General features: G+C 39.8%; 2 protein-coding genes across 3 annotated transcripts in view; both read left to right on the top strand.

Moving 5' to 3' along the window:
• The window catches only part of HSDL2 (hydroxysteroid dehydrogenase like 2), a 73,904-nt gene extending 70,260 nt beyond the window's left edge, over window positions 1-3,644 (top strand). Inside the window, exon 11 of the mRNA XM_036261813.1 lies at window positions 2,242-3,644. Within this exon, the coding sequence (XP_036117706.1) occupies window positions 2,242-2,354 (113 nt within the window). The 3' untranslated portion in view covers window positions 2,355-3,644. The remainder of the gene's footprint in view (window positions 1-2,241) is intronic.
• KIAA1958 (KIAA1958 ortholog) overlaps window positions 1-20,524 on the top strand; it is a 232,443-nt gene that overhangs the window by 93,762 nt on the left and 118,157 nt on the right. The window lies entirely within an intron of this gene.

Genomic DNA, 20,524 nt, shown 5'->3' with positions numbered 1-20,524 from the left:
TATTTGATAGTTCTCTCGGTTTTCTCAGTTTTCACTTTTTGGAGAAAACTTTAGCTCTCTGATTTAATCATCTTATTTTTAGGGGATTGACTCACCTCATTCCTTTTATTTTTAAGTTGTACATTTTTCTTTATTTTATTTTTTCCTTCTATTATTATTATTATTTTTTTAATAGTAAGGAAAGACTTTATTTGAAAAGATTTATTGGGGCAAGGGCTAGGGAGAGGCTTTTGCAATAGTAGGCCTTGAGACTTCTGCAATGGAGAGACAAATATTAGTGTTTGTTAAATGCTGTGACCAGAGATCTGCAAGTGTCTCTATTGTTTTGTTTTTAAAATATTTTTTATTGATTTTTAGAGAGAGAGGAAGGGAGGGGGAGAAGAGAGTGAAAGATTGATCGGCTGCCTCCTGCATGCCCTCTACCCCGGATTGAGCCTACAACCTGGGCATCTACCCTGAACGGGAATCAAAACTGGCAACTTTTCAGTGTACTGGACGAAGTCCAACCAATGAAGCCACGCCAGCCAGGGCTAAATTTTAATATTGTCTATCAAAATTTTAATTTCCAAGAGCTCACTTTTGTTTTCTCATTTTTTCTTCTTCCCTTACTTCCCTTTTCTTCCCCCTCACTCTACCCAGTTCCATTCCCCTTCTGCTTCTCTGCCTTCTTCTCCCTCCTCCACCCCTTTTCATCCTGTCCTTTTTCTCTCCCTTTCCTGTGCTTCTGTTCTTCCCCCTTTCTCCTCCAGCATCCTGTTCTTGCTACACTGGTGTTATATCTTCTCTTATCAATGAGGACATGAATTATGGAATTTACTAGTTTGTTATTCATTTACTTTGTTTCGCTTTTCTTCTGTGCTACATTCTCTGTTTCCTCCAAATTGCTTTTATCTGTTTACATTGTTTTCTGTTTTGTTTGTTTGTTTTTGTCTCTATTTGATGTCCATTCATCTTTATAGGCAAGGCTCTATAGAGCTGACTTGAAGCTCTGTATGCACGAGTAGACTGGTGGGCTTGTGGACTGGTGGATTTCACTGTAGTGACGAGCAGGGAGCCAATTTTTTGCTGAAGGGCACCCAAATATTAGTGTTTGTAAGTTCTTGGAGAGGCTGTTCTGTTCCTTAAAAGAATAAAGATCTTCTAGTATCTTCCATGTAAATTAAAATGATTCCTTAATCCATTATTTGTGAATTAAGGTATTTTAACATCACATTTCCTTGGACTAGTGCACAGCTCAGTTTATTCATTAAAATGAAAGAATTGGACTTGATCCTTTCTATCCCTAACCAATCTATAAATGTTTTGCTACAATTCCTATACAGCATAATATAAAGGTATTTAGTGTCTCAACATATATACAGTATATTAACCCACATGTTTGGTTTTTTTTTTCTTTCTACAAACATCCTGTACATGGCCCAGTGAAAGATTACTAATGCACCAGATATATATTGTGCCCTCTGGAGATATGACCTGTATATCAATAGCATATTATAGTTCAGAAACTATAAATGAGAATCAGACACATCTGCTTTGAATTGCAGCACCATCATATACAAGCTGTGTGACCTTCAGAAAGTCAAAATCCTCAAGCCTCAGTTTCCTCATTAATTCCTCTGCGTGTCTGACTCTATACTAGCACTGCAATGAGAGTCACAAATAAAAACAAAGTTTACTCCTTCGGTAGAGCTTCTGTTTATTGTACATTGTTATTAGCTATAATTATGTTTTAAAGCTCACATTTTATATCCTGACATTTCTGTGGTTAAAATGATGCTAATGTACTTTTGTGTCCATACCTATACTTTTAATGATTATTTCTTAAGAATATTATATGCATTGAGATTTTTTAAAAATCTAAACTTGAAATGTTAAAAGTTTAATGAACTATAATAGATTGGAACATTAACTAAAATATTATTTGTTTACCTCAATTTATTTGAGGGCCATGAATTCTTGAGAATACTGTTACAAGTATATAAATATTGCATCTTCAGCTTTATGCTATAATCTTTTGCTGATTGTTGTTTTTATATTATATCTCGCATTATAAGATATTAACATCTAAGTTTATGACTTGGGATTCCCAGGATACTGATTTTAAAAATACTGTAATGAAATTTTTGTGCTTCATAGATTTATAGAACTCAAGAAGATTCTTTTTATAATGCATGTTCTTGAATCAGTATGTCCCTAAGGGTAATAACGGATGCTTTCCTCTCTCTCAATGTCTCATTTTAGGGAAGCTGAAACCAACACTGGCATTCATGTCAGGAAAATTGAAGATTAAAGGAAATATGGCCCTAGCAATCAAACTGGAGAAGCTAATGAGTCAGATGCATGCCAAGCTGTGAAGGAAAAGAAAAAAAATGTTGATCTAAGCTCAAAAAGTAAAAGGGCTCAAAAGTTAAAATCTAATGTTTATTTTCTTCCCTGTTGTATTATAAGGATATCCATGTTTGTTCTGGAAAAAATAGAATTTCTGTATCTGTAAGACTTAAAACAGCTAGCAAAACCATAAACTTCATTAAGTAGAATTCTCAGACATTCTCTTTTTAATATTTTGTGAGTTTTGCTCTCTGAGCACTATAAACCATTTACCATCTTCTAAGAAAAGTATTGTGAGCATCCAATCAGATCAAGCAGTAAAGTAACATTTGCTCTTTTCAGAGCTTTTTCCCCTGTAAAATATGACTAGTCCTAAAATTTTTAATTTGGCATTATATACCAATGAAAATCTTAATGATATCTTAGATTTTTATATACTTACTTTAAAGAAGATAATCTATAATACATTTTCACAGGAATCACAAAATAAACTACTTAATACTATTTTAAAGACTAATGAAACAAAATCAGTTTTTCATTCGTTAACTAGCTTTCCAGGTATAAGTCAACTGTAGGAAAATATTATTAATGTAATTCAGCTAATATGTATCCTCATTTAAATTATATAAAAATGTCCTAAAATAAAAATTTTCTTCAGAAGTATGTACTTGGTTTTGAAATGAGAACATTAGAATAGATGGTTGTTACATGCTTAAATGTCTGCTGCCCAAATATTTTTAATGTTTTCATTGATTTTTGTAGAGAGAGAGGAAGGGAGAAAGAGATAGAAACATGGATGTTAGAGAGAAACATTGATCGGCCGCCTCCCGCATACATCCAGCCCGCAACCGCATGTGTCCTGACTAGGAATTGAACCGGGACCTCACGGTCCCTGGGATAGTGCTCAGTCCACTGAGTCACACTGGCTAGGCTGCTGCCCACTTTTTTGTGTTGAAGTCCTAACTTCTAGTACCTCAGAATGTGACTGTATTTGGAGATAAAGCCTTTAAAAGTGGTGATTAAATGAAAATGAGGCTATTAGGATGGGCCTTAAACCAATCTGGTTGACGTCCTTATAAGAAGAGGGAATTTGGGCACAAAAGAGAGACCAGGGACGCACACTCCGAGGAAAGACCACGTGAGGACATGGCAAGAAGGTCATCTGCAAGTCAAGGAGAGAGGCTTCAGAGGAAACCAAATCTACTGGCACCTTGATCTTACACTTTTCCAGAACTGTAAGACATTTTTGTTGGTTTAGTCACCCATTCTGTGGTATTTTGTTCTGGCAGCCTTAGCAAACTAATACAATGGTTGGTTTATTTGTCTTTTTTAAAAAGCTAAACTTAAAAACAGTCCTTACCTTTCATTTTAATCAGTTAAAAATACTTGCTGAGTGTAATACTTTTACTTTCTCTTGTTCAGTTCTCTAATATTATTGTGCTGTTAAACAACTTAGCTAATTCTGACATTTCATATAGGATCATAATGTTAAGGGATTTAATGTGTATTTTATAAATGAGGAAACAAGATCAGAAATGGGAAGGGACTAGCTCAAGGCCAAAATTAACAAGCCCTATCCAACAAAAACTTCCCAGTACATTAGCCTTGAACAGAACTTGAAGTCCCCACCTCCCCCTCCATGAAGCCCAGATGGATTGACTGAGTTAGTAGCCTTATAACACCTTTGGCATGTCCCAGTCATTTCTAGCCACATGAGGATCTTGGTCCCGTGAGATGTTGCCAGCTGGAACTTTTTCTACTGAAGTTTTCTAAAGACTTTTCCCCTTTCTCTGTGTTCTGCAAATGGCCTCAAAGCTTTGGGAAATAAAAAGTTAAAAATATTTTTTTTATAAAAGTAGAAAATATTATGTGTCAGGAATTCTGGGTCTGGTCACTAAAACACATGAACTTGGGGGGAAAAAACCTTCCCACATTAGTAATTGAGGGAGTTGGATGAGGTCATCTGTAACCCCATTGCACTTCGAGGAAGTGCTGAGCAATCTGCAGTATTCTGTCAGAAGTCAAGGTGGTCACACCTACATTCCTGAAGCCTTCTCTCTTGCCTCATCCCCCAACTTACTTAATGACTCACTTGTATTCTCCATTTTTTGTATCTGCCCTTTACCAGTGTTGGAGTTGTAGATCCCCCCAGAAGTTTTGAATGGTTAGTTTGTGTGTTGTCTAGTAGCCAAATGAGCCCTATTTCTGAAACAATGGTATGGAGGGAGTCCTGGCTGGTGTGGCCTCGGTTGAGCGTCATCCCATGCACCAAAAGGTCTGTGGTTCAATTCCCTGTCAGGGCACATGCCTGAGTTGCAGGCTCCATCCCCAGTAGGGGGCATGCAAGAGGCAGCCAATCAATGTTGCTCTCTCACATCAATGTTTCTTCCTCTCCCTCTCTCTCTAAAATTAATAAAAACATATTTTAAAATATTTATAATAGTATAAAAGAATAATATGGAGGAAAATCATGCCATTGTGCTTTTTTAGTGATTGAGTGAAGTTATTTAGACATTATTTCTAAGATTGTTGCTAGTAATCCTATATTTCAACAAGTTGTCTTATACAGTGCCTCGTAATCCCCTAAATTTTCATCTGGGGCCCTGTAAATTAGACTAACAAAAGATAGATTAGCAAGAGAAAAACAAATAGAATTTATTAACATGTGAATTGTATACACATGCACACACACAGCAGCATTCAGATACGAGTAACTCAAAAGGATGGTTAAAACTTGAGCTTACCCGAGGCCAGTTTGGCTCAGTGGTTAGAGCATCAGCCTGCGGACAGGAGAGTCCCGGGTTTGGTTCCCGCTAGGGGCATGTACCTTGGTTGCAGTTTGTCCCCAGCCCCGGTTGGGGTTGTGTGGGTGGCAGCCAGTCAATGTGTCTCTCTCACATCAATGTTTCTCTCTCTCGTCCCCTCTCTCTTCCTCCCTCTCTATCTGAAGATAAGTGCAAAACAAATGTCCTCAGGTGAGGGTAAAAATAAATAAATAAATAAAAAAACTTGAGCTTATATATCATCTTAACAAATGAAGAATAAATTTTTAGAGAAGTTGCACAAAGAAAAGGGAATTTGCGTTTCTAATGTGGCAAGTTGTGTGAAGGAAAATATATGGATTATATAGTAAGAACATGTTCAGTTTTGTAAGAAACTACCAAACTGTCTTCCAAAGTGGCTGTACCATTTTGTATTCCCACCACCAATGAATGAGTGTTCCTGTTGCTCTACATCCTTGACAGCATTTGGCATTGTCAGTGCTGTGGATTTTGGCCATCTTAACAGGTGTGTAGTGGTATCTCGTTATTTTCATTTGCAGTTTTCTAATGACATATTATGTGTTCACATCTTTTCATATGCTTACTTGCCTCTCTATATTCTTTGGTGAAGTATCTGTTCCTGTATTTGGCCCATCTTTAAATCAGGTTTTCTTTTTGTTGTGTTTTAAGAGTTCTTTGTATATTTTGTAAAACAGTCCTTTGTCAGATATATCTTTTGCAGATATTTTTCTCCCAGCCCATGACTTGTTTTCTCATTCTTTTGACATTGTCTTTCACAGAGCAGAAGTCTTTCAATGTAAAGAAGTTCAGCTTATCAATCATTTCTTTCATGAATTGTGTCTTGTCTTGTATCTAAAAAGTCATTGCCTTACCCAAGGTCATCTAAGTTTTTATCCTATGTTATTTTCTTAGATCTGTGATCCATTTTGAGTAAATTAATTTTTGTAAAAGGAGTAAAGTCTTTGCTTAGATTTTTTTTTTTTTTTAATGTGGCTACCTAGTTGTTCCAGTACCATTTGTTGAAAAGACTATATCTTTGCTCTTTTTTCAAAGATTGGTTGACTATATGTCAGTCTATTTCTGGGCTCTCTCTTCTGTCCCATTGATCAGTTGTTTATTCTTTCACCAATATCAAACTACTTGGTTAGTATAGTTTTATAGTAAGTGTTTAAGTCAAGCAGTGTCAGTCTTCCAATTTTGTTCTCCTTCAATGTCGAATTAGCTATTTGGGGTCTTTTATCTCTTCATATAAACTTTAGAATCATTTTGTTGATCCACACAAAATAACTTGCTAGGATTTTGATTGGCATTTCACTGAATCTTTGTAACAGAGTTTAGGACAAATGGATGTCTTGACAATATTGAGGCTTCACATCCATTAACATGAAATAACCTCATTTATTAAGTTGTTCTTTGATATCTTTCATTAGAATTTTGTAGGTTTCCTTGTATAGATCTTATACATATTTTGTTAGATTTGTTTTTAAGTATTTCATTTTTGGGGTAATAATGTAAGTGGTAATGTGTTTTGTTTTTTTTGTTTTTTTATCCTCACCTGAGGATATTTTTCCATTTTTTGTACAGATAGAGTGGGAGGGAGAGAGAGGAAGGGAGAGAGAGAGAGAAACATCGACGTGAAGGGACACATCGAGTGGCTGCCACCCGCACGACCAACCAGGGCCGGGGACAAACTGCAACCGAAGTACGAGCCCTTAGCGGGAACCGAACCCGGGTCTCTCCGGACCGCAGGCCGACGCTCTAACCGCTGAGCCAAACCGGCCAGGGCTGGTAATGTGTTTTAAATTTCAAATTTCACTTGTTCATTGCTGGTATATAGGAAAGCGATTGGCTTTTGTATATTAACCTTGTATCCTACCACCTTGCTGTAATAATTTATTAGTTCCAGGAGGATTTTTTTGTCACTTGTTTCAGATTTTCTACAGAGACAATTATTTAATCTATGAACAGTTTTATTTTTTTCCTTCACAGTCTTTATAACTTTTATTTCTTTTTCTTGTGTTATTGCATTAGCTAGGACTTTCAGTGTGATATTGAAAAGTAATAGTGAGAGGGCACATCCTTGATCATGATCTTAGTGGAAAAGCTTCAAGATTCATTTATATTTTAGCAGGTGACTTCATTTCTTTTGTTAAAGCTGAATAATATTCTGTGTACATGCCACATTTTGTTTATCCATGCATCTATCCATGGACATTTGGGCTGCTTCCACCTCTTCTTGGCTATTGTGAATAATGCTGCACTGAACAGAATGTATAAATGTCTCAAGTTCCTTTACATTCTTGTGGTTCTAATTTCTCCACAGGATTACATCTTTGAAATATGTAGCAATTAACTGGTATTCTTATTTTTTTACATATATCATTTTGTCAAAATTTTTTTGCACAGATTTTTTTTTATTTAACCTAGACCAAAGGGAATGTTGATAGAGTCAGGTGTTAAGAATCCTTTCTCGCCCTGGCCAGTTTGGCTCAGCGGTTAGAGCGTCGGCCTGCGTCCGGAGAGACTCGGGTTTGGTTCCCGCTAAGGGCACGTACTTCGGTTGCAGTTTGTCCCCGGCCCTGGTTGGTCGTGCGGGTGGCAGCCACTCGATGTGTCCCTTCACGTCGATGTTTCTCTCTCTCTCTCCCTTCCTCTCTCTCCCTCCCACTCTAACTGTACAAAAAATGGAAAAATATCCTCAGGTGAGGATTAAAAAAAAAATCCTTCCTCCCTTGTTCAGTAGTCTCTTTCTCTGCCTCAGTCATATTCTTCTCTTCCCTACCTACCTCAAGGGTAGAAGTGACTGAGGTTTCCCTCTCAGAGTTCGGATGAGGCCAAGATGTGAACCCCACATGTGGCTAATCAGATATGCTCTAAATGTTATTTATTACCATTATTATTTTGGAGATGCCCAGTGCTGTAAGTAGACAGAATGTTAGGAACATGGACTCTGCAGCCAGACTACCTGGTATAAGTCTGGGTTCCTCCAGCTACAATATGATCTTGGGTAGATTCTTCATTTCTCCGTGCCTCAGTTTGCCCATCTATAAAATGCTAACACCCACTTCATAGAGCTTTTAGGATTAAATAAATATTCGCTAAGCACTTAGTGTAAACCCTGGGCATACAGTACATGCTCTGAAAGTGTTTGCTAGGTAAAATAAGGGTGGAGGGTGCCTGGTAACACGTTAGCAGGTTGTGCGGAGCGGTATCCCTGGTGTTATGATTTCCCAGTCTTAGTGCATATAAAGTGTTTTTAAGCGGCCTCACTCCTTCCAAGGGAAGGATGCTTGTGTTGCTGTTGGATTAGAAAATTCCACCAGGCAGCGGTGACTGGGTTGTACGTATGTCGGTGGAGGTGTCCCTGCACGTGCCTGGGTGTAAAATATGACTAGTGCGTTAGAACAGGTGCCACACACCTGTCCCACACGGAGCATGGTCTTGTAAAGAGGTCCACTCCTAGCTTTTAGGTGGAGCTGTAAGGAGCTCGGAGGGGTAGCAGGGACCGCAGCCCCGAGCGTGAGGCAAGATGGGATTCTGCCCCCCTCAGAACGTCTCAAGGATCGTGAGTTGCACACCTGTCGGGGTGCGGGGACCCAGGTCATGGGAGCGTGTGTGTGTAGTAGGAAGATCGGGCCGCAACTCCTCGGGGCAGCGACAGCTGAGAGCTCGGTGCGCGTCGTAGAAGGTGTCGTTACACACTTCCTGTAGGTCTCGAGGACCACGGCGCGTTTCCGGTGCAGGCTGGAGCCCAGGGTCCGAGCCCCCGCCCCCGCTCGTCGGCCCCGCCCCACCCGTGCCCCGCCTCCTGCCCGCCCGCCGCTGCCGCCACCGCCGCGCTCCGAGCCGGCGCGCGGAGTCCGGGGCGCACGGAGCGGCGCGCGCTGGTCGGCGGAGCCAGGCTGGCGCCCCGCACCCCGCCCCGCGCCTTCGTCCGCTGCCCGCCCGGCGCCTTTCCCGCTCCGCTTGCCTTCGCTCCCCGAGCTTCTGGCCGCTCTCCCTCCCTCGCCTCCGTCCCGTCCAGTCCCTCCCGGGCTGCCCGGCTCCAGCAGGCCCCCCCGCCGCCCGCGTTCCTATGGACAGACGCACAGACACCTGCAGGTGGGTGAGAGCCCGCGCACAGGGGCGGGGACAAGCGCGCCGACGCGGCGACCCGGGCCGGGAGTCCCTTTGTGTAGGGGGTGGCCGCGCTGGGGTCTCTTCTGCCTCCCCCCAAGCGGCCGCGCAGTGACCCGGCTGAACCCTCCTTTTGTCTCCTCTGAGGGGGAGGGTGGGAAGGCCGAGAGTCTAGGCTGGGAGCCTGGCGGCCGGACGTGGCCGGCGCTGGGCTTGGGGGTGTGAGGGGCGGAGACCCCAGGCGGCCGAGGGGCTGCGGGAGCGAGCTCCGGCTGCTGCTCTGGTCCGCCTCCCGGACCGGCCCGCCGCCCAGCATCTCCTGTCGCGGCGGCGGCAGCGAGCGCACTGCGTGGGTCTAGCTCGCCTGCTCCAGCTGTGGGGTCTGTTTGAGGGGTAAAGGAGGGCGGGAAGGAAAGAAAAGATCTGCCCTCGTAGTTTCCAAGTGTTGAGATGGTTGTGGAGAGAGGGAGAGAGGTGGTTCCGGGCTTTGCCCGACTTGTGTGCCTCCCGGGAGGCACGCCGAGGTGCGTTTGGGGCATGTGTGAAGGAACGTGCATCGCTTCGGTCCCTTATTTATTGTTTCTAACGGAGGAGGGCTTCCTCCGACCCCCCCCCCCCCGCGCCCCCATCTGAGGCTGCGCACAGTGATTTGTGTTTGTTGTCAAATACGTCCAGAAATGTATTTTCCTGGGTAGAAGGAGGTTGGGCTGACCAAAATCAAAGAATGGTTGTGATTTGGGGGTGGCTTGTTTGCCTCTTTTCTTTTCTCTTTTTTTCAAGATAGGGACTTAAAGGCAAGAAATAAAAGATGGAATATGGCTGTGATTTTTTACAATTATACATATATATATTTTAAAGTTTTGGAGTAAAGTTTTGTTATGTCCCAGACTCCTTGGGATTAGCATGACAGAACCTTTTACCTATTAAATAAACAGTTAACAAGACAGTCAGGTAGTGACAGGTTCCACTGTGGAGGTTAAATTGGAGTACAGCAAACAATATCTAGCTTTCCGTTCAGGCTAAAACCTTTTTTTGGGTTCGTTTGAGATAGAGCTTTTACAACATGTGGGGAGAACATGAATGTTAGCACTAATCCCACCCCTCCCCCCGTGATCATGTTTTTCCTATTTTATATGTATTTGTATATTCTCTGTATGTAACTCAACAATTGGGTTGTATGCAGGGGTTGGCAAAAGTAGGTTTACAGTTTTTGTATGGAAAAAGACATGCAAGTTACGATTATTACGATAGCTTTATTAACTCAGTGTTTCGTGTACCCACAACGATAAACCTACTTTTGCCCACCCCTGTATTTAGTGGATACAGTGTTTTGAAAAGTACTGTGATAGTTCTGATTTACATTTTTTTTTGGCTACGTTTCTTATAAGCAGTTGCTATGTATTTCAGATACTCAAACAATAAATGAAGTTGAATAAGCGCCCAGAAAATTAATTTTACAGATTAAGATTTTTAATGCAGGTTCGGATTTATATCTTCGTATTTAGGTTAATACAATCTCATTCTGCTGCTCACTTCTGGAGACTTTTATTTATTTTTGCCAATTGCATGAGAATCTGTATTGACCAACTTAAATCTCACTGTTACCAGGCATATTATAAGACACTATTTTGGGTCCTGGCCCCTTTGGCTCAGTGGTTAGAGTGTCTGCCAAAGGGTTGTGGGTTCTGTTCCCGTTCAAGGGCGCATACCTGGGTTGCAGATTGGATCCAGGTCCTGGTCTGAGAGGCAACCAATAGATGTGTGTCTCTCTCACATAGATGTTTCTTTCTCTCCCTCCCTCTTTCCTTCTCTCTCTCTCTCTAAAAATAAGTTTTAAAACTCCTCAGGTGAGGATTGACAACAAAAACTGGGGAGCACTCAGACAGTTATATGTACAGCTTTATGTGGAAAATGGAGGCTTTCTTAAAAAATAATTTTAAAAAAGGCATTATCTAAACTTGAAGGAAAAACATGGTGGAAAAATAGTTATATTTCCATCAAGATATAGAAATTCATCAGAAAACAATACACAATTTTAATACAGTTTTAATTAGGCAAGCTGATTTTTGTTATTATAAAGAAGAGACAGGTATACCTAAAATATTGTCGTTTTTTTCTAGAAGAAAAATTTATCCTAGATTCTTGCCCTAGTTACATTAACAGATTAATATTATTGCATGCCCAATTTTGTAAATGCCTGGAGTGTATATTTTTGTACATTTAAAACTTAGAAGAGGCAACAACTAACAACAATCATGCCAGCCCCTTTGAGTTGATCAAATTTTATTAGTTCCCGCTCTGACTTCCAGTTTAGATTAGATAAGTGAATTTAAAGTCTGCACAAAGGCACTGAGCTAAGTTCGAGTTGCTGGTAGGCCCTTGAGCAAGGTTCCTCTTCCTTTTCCATTGAGGATGACCCAAAGAGGGATAGGTATTGAAATTTGTTCAGGCTTTATCCTGAATGGTGGAATGGAGTTCTAAAACACTCCCAGAGTTTCAGCTCTTAGACATACACTCTTCATCAGCTCTTAGAAGTATTAAAAAAGATAAGCTAACAAATTGAATTGCTTGTTTTGTATTTATTTACAAGGCTGTCAGTCTCAGCGATAAGGTTTAACAAAGAGTCACTGTGTAAACTAACCAGTAAGAGAGTGTGGCCTGTGTTGGGAAGTACTTGGCAAAGTTGTAAGTTGTGCATAATAGTTTTCTGCGATTGGCAGTGTAGAATCTTTATGTGGCTGGCTATTTTTTGTTATTGTTTTGTTTTTTTGACTGTGATATATAGATTTTTTATTTTTATTTTTGTATAATTAGCAATAATATTTTACTGTAATCACAGGCATTCCAGAGAATGTTACATATTGTCAACTGATTTTTCTTCTGGTATGTTGTTGTTTAGGAAGGCATTTAAATTATTTTTCACTTTTCATGATTGATGTTTTTTCCTACTGTTTTTGATACTGTGACAAATTAGTACTACTTTGGAAATTTTAAATTTGTGTAAAGTTGGATTTTAAATGTAGCTGAGCAATATAAACTGACATTTACCAGATTTTTTTTTAAAAACAACACTAAGCTGTCCACAGTTGAATTTGATAGGCTTAAAAATCCATGTACTTTTAGCCTTTTCCTGTTTGTTAGTTCTCAATGTGGTACTGCTAAAGGAAACTAAAAGTACCCATTTTATATTAACTGGAACCCTCAAATGACAAGTATTATCATTAGTAATAATCAAATGGAAAACTGAAAAGTAACAATTTTATTTTGTATAATAGATGTATGACTTTCAAGTCCTTTTTCATGCAGTTTTTTGGTAGCCTGGTGGGGAAGTAGGTCTGACTGTGAGAGGTGTGGACAGTGACCTCTTATTCCAGCCTTTATGGTCCTGCATTGTTTAAGAATAGTACAAACCCTTGCTACTTGTGGAAAACGTAGAATTTATTCTTGGATTAATATTCTGCTACCAGATGTATGAGGCTGGCTCTAAAGAAGCTTTTTCTCTTAAATACTGTCAAAAATAGAGAAGCTGAAGATTGGAAAGAAGCCATTTATTTCGAACAGTTTATTTTCTGACAGTTTGTGTTTGTAAAGAAACCTGTTCATAATATTTACTTAAGAGACCTACATAGTTGGGAGAAGAAGCCCCACAGGTTTTTTTTTTTTTTTTTTTCTTTAAAAATGTTCCATGAAGCTTAACTCTTACATGAGACTTTGCTCTTGATTAGTTGATTTATGGACTTTATTTACCAGTATGGCGGGAGAATTCTTTTGCTATCCTGAAATTGCACTCTGTCTGTGCTCTGGTCTGTTTCCTAGGTAACAAATGCATTGCATAGATTCCATAATGAGGATTGTGGTTGGCTAGTTACAGTGTAAATTCTGTTGTTTGGTAAAGCTTAGTCTCAAATTCACATAAAGGTCAAGACTCCAAAAGTACCGAAAATGCACATTTTTGAATTTTATTTTATAATCATTGTCAATAAAGTTTAATACACTTTTCTAGAGAAAGGCAAATTATTCAGCAGTATTCAAGTTTGTTTTGCAAAGTCTTACATACAAATGTTGGAGAGTTTTTTGACCTTTTCATATTGGTAATACCAGTGACTCTAGTGACAAAGAAGATATATTTCAGAAACACTTTATCACACTTAAAATAATACAGAAAGCAAAGGGATGTGGTATAGGATGTCAGTAATTGGCCCCTTTTTATTGAAAGAAAAACATATATGTCTCAAAAGATAAATTGTGCAACTTTATGTGAAATATAACTTTAAGACTTTAAGAAGACATTAAAACATTTAATAAACTTTAGAAAACATTACAAGTCTTACCATAAAATTATGCATTTTTACTCTAGCACTTTTCCTTCTAATCTGCCTGAACTTTGGCTCAGTTTAGAGAATAGCTTTCCCCAACACCTTATTCTCCTCTTGAAATCTGTGGCCTCTGTAATTCTAGGTGCAGGGCAAAAAGTATGTGTGTGCAATTGCTAGTAATTAGTACCTGTTTCTTTTAAAAAAACTTGTAAAGAATCGGAATTTCATTAACACCCATTGCAAATATCTTTTCATTTGATGCCTGAAAAGGTTTCTTGATGGTTAATCATCAAAGATTTTGTTAGCTGAAATATTTTTAAACATTTTTTTTCTTTTGCATTCTAGAGAATTAGCCAAAGTTGCCTCTGTTATTTTACCTGCTTGGATGGATTTTTTTTTTGGGGGATGGGGGTGTTATTTACCCTTTTTATGTTCATTTTAATTTCAGGAACAGGACCTATCTTGGTTGGATTCTCTTGGTTTTCAACAAAACTAGCACTACATTAACCTTTTCTTTTTTTATCCTCACCCGAGGACATTTTTCCATTTTTTGTTCAGATAGAGTGGGAGGAAGAGAGAGATAGAGAGAGAGAGAGAAACATCGACGTGAAAGGGACACATCGAGTGCTGCCATCCGCACGACTACCCATGGCCGAGGACAAACTGCAACCGTGGTATGCCTTTAGCGGGAACCGAACCCGAGTCTCTCTGGACCACAGACCGACACTCTAACCGCTGAGCCAAACCAGCCAGGGCTAATCTTTTCTAATTGTAAATATTCTGTCCCTTCAGTCTTTCCTTGTAAATATTTACTATTTAAAATTCTTTTATCCTTGTATTATTTAAAGTATAATCACCACATATCAAAAGCTATACTTTTCTGATATGAGACTTCATATTTGTGAACTCTTACCCAGCTAGGACTATATCCTGTCTGTATTAGTTTGCAAGGGCTTCCATAAAAAGTATGGCAGATTGGGTGGCTTAAACAACAAAAATTTAGCCCTGGCTGGTTTGGCTCAATGGTTAGAGCGTCGGCCTGCGGTCCAGAGAGACCCGGGTTCAGTTCCCGCTAAGGGTGTGTACCTGTGTTGCAGTTTGTCCCCGGCCCTGGTTGGTCGTGCGGGTGGCAGCCACTTGATGTGTCCCTTTCACGTCGATGTCTCTCTCTCTCTCTCTCTCTCTCTCTCTCCTTCTCCCCCTCTCTCTCTCTCTCCCTCCCACTCTGTCTGAAAAAAAAGTGGAAAAATGTCCTCGGGTAAAAAATAAATAAATAAATAACCAATAGCATTTAAAAAAAAACAACAAAAATTTATTTTCTCACAGTTTTGGAGGCTAGAAATCCCAGATGAAGATGTTGGCAAGGTTGAGTTCTTCCAAGGCCCCCCTCCTTGGCTTGTAGATGGCCGTCTTACTCAGATGTCTTCACATGGTCTTCCTTATGTGCTTGAATGTGTCCCAATCTCTTCTTGTAAGGACATCAATCCATTTCCTTAAGTCTCACCCAGATAACCTCAGTTTACTTTAATTTAGTTACCTCTTTAAAGGCCCTATGTCCAAATAAAGCCTGGGGATTAGGGCTTCAACATAGGAATTTGGGGGAACACAGTTCAGCCCATAACACAGTGCATTCCTCTATCCATTGTGTTCCAAACATACATGTATATACACACATATATACTTCACACCACATGTGTAATTTTATAGTGACTTCACCTTTTATGTCTCTTTTATTACCTTGGCAGTTTATCACTTGAGTGTAAGGTCCAGTACATAGCAATATGATCAACTCTGTATGCCATTAAAAATAACTAAAGTAGCCCTGGCTGGTTTGGCTCAGCAGTTAGAGCGTCAGCCTGTGGACCGGAGAGTCCCGGGTTCGGTTTCCGCTAAGGGCACGTACCTTGGTTGCAGTTTGTCCCCGGCCCCGGTTGGGGTTGTGTGGGTGGCAACCAGTCGATGTGTCTCTCTCATATCGATGTTTCTCTCTCTGCCTTCCTCTCCCTCCCACTCTATCTGAAGATACATGCAAAAATGTCCTTGGGTGAGGAAAAAACAAAACAAAATTAAAGTTGGTAGTTAAGTCCTTATTTTGATTTTATTCACTCTTCATATTTATTACTTCTAAATGTCTTATTTTGAATAGTTTAAAGTAGAAAATTTATATATTTTTTCTTTATTGATTTTAGAGAGAGAAGAAGGGAGAGGGAGAGAGAAATAGAAACATCTATGAGAGAGAACATCAGTTAGCTGCCTCCTGCATGCCCCTCAGTGGGGATTTGGCCCACAACCTGGGCATGTGCCCTGACTGGGAATTGAACCAGCGATCTTTTGGTGCATGAGTCAACGCTCAACCACTGAGCCATACTGGCTGGGCTAAAGTAGAAATTTTTTTTTTAATCCTTACCCGAGGAGTTTTTTGCATTTATCTTCAGATAGAGCCAGAGGGAGAAAGGGGGGAAGAGAGAGAGAGGGAAACATCGATGTGAGAGAGACACATTGAGTGGTTGCCACCCACATGACCCCAACCAGGGCCGGGGACAAATGCAACTGAGGTATGTGCCCTTAGTGGGAACCAAATCCAGGACTCTCTGGTCTGCTGGCCAATGCTCTAACCGCTGAGCCAAACTGGCCAGGGCTAAAGTAGAAAATTCTTAATAATTGGTTTTGAATACAGGAGAATATTAGTGTGACCAAATTCAGTGGAAGTGCTGAGGCTGTTATTTTTTTTTTTGTGAAATCTGAGGGCATGTTTTGGTGCTGTTTTTCACATATTGGTCTTGCTGCTTGCATGGTAAGTTATATACTCCTGGTCATATCACGCATTTCTTGACTGATGACCCCTGAATCTAACATCCATTCAGGGCCTTTCTCCTGAAATCTGGATGTCTGTAATGGCCAACTGGACATAGTCACTTGATAGTCTATAAGCAGTTCACACTCAACATGCCCAAAATTTGACTTATCTTTTTCTTTGAGTCTGTGTCTTTTCCTGTATTCCTTAGTAAATGATATCACCTTTCATCCGTTTTCCCAGTTCAGAAATTTAGGAGCTATCTGTGACCCCCATCCTTTATTCTTAAACCCATCTTCCATAATCAAGCCCCTAGACCAGTCAATTCCTGCTTTCAAAGATTTCTCAATTCTGTCTGTTCACCCCCTGCAAATCACATATGACTCTGTCACCTTTGCCCATCATTGGGCTTGATTCTACAGTTAAATATATTCATTGCACAACACAAGTCCTTTTGCTAAGGCTTCTGCAACTGTTGTTGGTAGTCTGAAGCTCATTAAAGCCTCATAAATGGCTCAGGTGAATAATAATGACTGTCTTTCATATTTAAAATCATCTATCTGTGGCTTTCATACTTGAAGGTCACTTTAGCTGAATATAAGTACTTGGCTGACATTTTCTTTCTTCAAGTCTTTTTTTTTTGGTCTTTTATGCTTTTGTTTTTTTCCCCCCTCGGTTATTTTAAACACTTTCACCGCCCCCCCATCTCTACCCCCCAGAACTATGCTACTTGAAATCAAGAAGTTTCATAATTATTGTTAATATACTTAGCACTGAATCTTTATCCAGCACATGTGTTATTGAGTGCAGGTATGATGGCAGTGTTGGGTCTAGTTGACTCTAAATTGAATTAGTGTAATTGCTTATAGTTGAATTTAGGGAATCTTCAAGTAAATGTTGAGTGAAAGAAATTACACTCTAAGTTTAAGCATGGCAACTTGACTCTTAAAGAAGATTGCTTGGCATTTGAATGTTACTCTGTTTTAGGGTTTGGCAGACTTTTCTGTAAAAGGTCAAATGGTAATTATTTTAGGCTTTGTGGGCCATAGGTCCCTGTCATTGTACTATTTATTTGTGCCATTGCAGTGCAATAGCCACCACAGAGAATATGTAAATGAACAAGCATGACTGTGTTCTAATAAAATTTTATTTACAGAACTAACATAGCGGGCTGGATTTGATCCACAAAGCCATAGTTTGCTAAGTCCTACTCTATTATATTCTGGTAAAAAGTATTGTCAGAGTCTGACAACGATAAACTTTTTTTTTCTTTTTTAAGTGACTGTTTTTGTTTTTGCCTAGATGTCCAAAGCACATTTTTCTTCATCTTGAAAGGCCAGTAATTTTACTAGAATATGTCTTGTGTTGGCTGTCCATTTTCTAGACATACAGTGTGTGTTTATGTTGGCTCAAATATTTTCATCAGTTATAGATTTTAGTATTTATTATTTTATTGTTTTCATGTTCTTTGTGGTCTCCTGTTACATATACATTGGATCTTTTTTGCTTGTCTTTTGTGTCTATGCCTTTCTTTAAATTATTTAAATCTTATTTTTATATTTGCTTTATTTTCATATTTTTTCCTCTTTATCCTTTAGTTTATTTAATGCACTTTTTATGGTATCTATCTATTAAGTCTAGTGTTCCCTCTGGTTTTGTTTTTCTTTCTGAATTTTTTCTTTCCTAGTATGTTCTGAACTTCGTCATTTCTCTTAGTAAAGTGCTTTAATCATTTGTCTTTTTTTTTTCTTTTTAGGTTTTCTATTTCTGATACGTGCATTCTTTCATATCTTCTGTCATTTTCTTAATTTCTTTTCATTCATAGTGATATATTATGTTACAGTTCTCATCTGCTTTATGGCCATATTTTTGTGATGTGCCTTCATTGGCTATTGGTACATTATTTAGTTCTTTTTAATCTTTTTTTTTTTCTTTTCTCATAGTACCTTTTATAGGATTAGACTGCATTTCTTTCTCTTGTTCATGTTTAAATAAGATGGAGTTACCTGTACTTTAGGAGAAGGTTTCTGTGATGGAGTGGGAGTGGGCCAAGGTAGTTTTTTAAAAATTCCATTATTTGAAATTTTCTCCTTTGTTGCTTATATGAAGTATTAAAACATATGGCTGCTTGCCTGGCCAGAGTGGCTCAGTTGTTAGAGCATCATCTTGTGTACCAAAGAGTTGCTGGTTCGATTCCTGGTCAGGGCATATACCTGAGTTACGGGTTCAGTCCCTGGTTGCAACACATATGTAGAGCAACCTATCGATGTTGCTCTCTCACATCGATGTTTTCTCTCTCTCTCTCTCCCCCCCTTCCTCTCTCTAAGCAGGTCCTCAGGTGAGGATTAAAAAAGTATACATATATATGGCCGCTCAGTTAATGAAATGATTAAATTTCATTTAACCATGAAAAAGATGAAGAAATATAACAAGTATTGGTGAGAATGTAGAGTAACTGGAATTCTCACACACTGCTATTGGAAGTGTAAATTGGTACAGAAATGTAAATGGATATAAGTAATTTGGAAAGCTGTTTGGCAGTATTTACTAAAGCTGTATACATATATATCCTATGATTTAGTAATTCCACTCAAAGATGTATGCTTACCAAAATAAAATGTACCTAGCATGTTCATAGTGTCCGATGGCCTGGGGGACTGGCGCCAGGCAAAGTGCTCGACCATTGTCTCCTTGCTCAGCCTTGTCTCCCACCCTGAACGGCCTGCCTCTAGGCTATAGATTAACTCCCATCTTATCTATTCATATCCCAGAGGCTCCATGCATAACCCCCGCAGGGCCAAACCCTAAGGGACAAATTCCAGCTGCAACAGGCAGATATAAAAGACACAAGCCCCTACATTGAGGGCGGCTTCTAGGACTCCACCCCCGGAGTCTGTGAACCCGCCTGGAGTGCACCCAATAAAGCCTGATCCCTGTTTATTCGGCTGATTGGCTCTCCAGTCTCTTCTCTGTTTTATTCGGCGGCGCCCCCGATTCCTTACACATAGTACTATAATATTTTTATTTTTTAGAGAGAGAAAGGGAGAGATAGACAGAGAGAGAGAGATTTGAGAGAGAACATTGATAGTACACCTCTTACATGTACCCTGACCAGGATCCAACCTGAAACTTGGGCACATGCCCTGACTAGGAATCGAACCTACCACCTTCTAGTGTATGGAATGACACTCCAGCCAACTGAGCCACACTGTCCAGGGCTGCAAAACTATACTTATAATATCAAAACCAGGATATTAACTTTTATGGGAATTATATTCCCCGAAAATTCATGTTGAAGCTTTAACCCCCAGTATCCCAGAATGTGTCTGTATTTGGAACCAGGACCTGTAAAGAGGTGATTAAGTTAAAATGAGTCTGTTAAGGTGGTCCTGATCCAGTCTATCTAGTAGCCTTATAAGAAGAGAAAATTGGAATGCAAAAAGGGACACAGGGATGTATGTACAGAAGAAAGACTGTGTGAGCACACAGTGAGAACATGGCTATCTATAAGCCAAGGAGAGAGGCTTCATAAGAAACCAAACTTGCCAACACCTTGGTCTTGGATTTCTAACCTCCCAGAACTGTGAGAAAATTTCTGTTAAGCCACCCAGATTTAACAGATTTTGTTATGGTAGTCCTAGCAAATGAATACATTGGCTTGATACAGTTCACCACACTTAAGCAGATTTCCCTTTTTACTGATACTCATTTGTATGTGTGTATATTAGGTTCAGTGTAGTTTTTTTTTTTTTTTTTTTTTATCCTCACCCGAGGATACTTTTCCATTTTTTTGTACAGATAGAGTGGGAGGGAGAGAGAGGAAGGGAGAGAGAGACAGAAACATCAATGTGAAGGGACACATCGAGTGGCTGCCACCCGCACGACCAACCAGGGCCGGGGACAAACTGCAACCGAGGTACGTGCCCTTAGCGGGAACCGAACCCGGGTCTCTCAGGACCGCAGGCCGACGCTCTAACCGCTGAGCCAAACTGGCCAGGGCTTTTTTTTTTTTTTTAAGAGTGAGAGGAAGGGAGAGGGAGAGAGAAACAGTGTGAGAGTGCTACATCGATTGGCTGCCTCCTGCATACCCCCTACTAGAGATCGAGCCTGCAGCCTGAGCATATACCCTGATCCAGAATTGCACTAGCAACCTTTTGGGGCATGAGATGATGCCCAACCAACTGAGC

The sequence above is a fragment of the Molossus molossus genome, unplaced genomic scaffold, assembly GCF_014108415.1.
Source record: "Molossus molossus isolate mMolMol1 unplaced genomic scaffold, mMolMol1.p scaffold_m16_p_14, whole genome shotgun sequence".
Lineage (NCBI taxonomy): Eukaryota > Metazoa > Chordata > Mammalia > Chiroptera > Molossidae > Molossus > Molossus molossus.
This window is presented reverse-complemented; position numbering and strand designations above follow the sequence as displayed.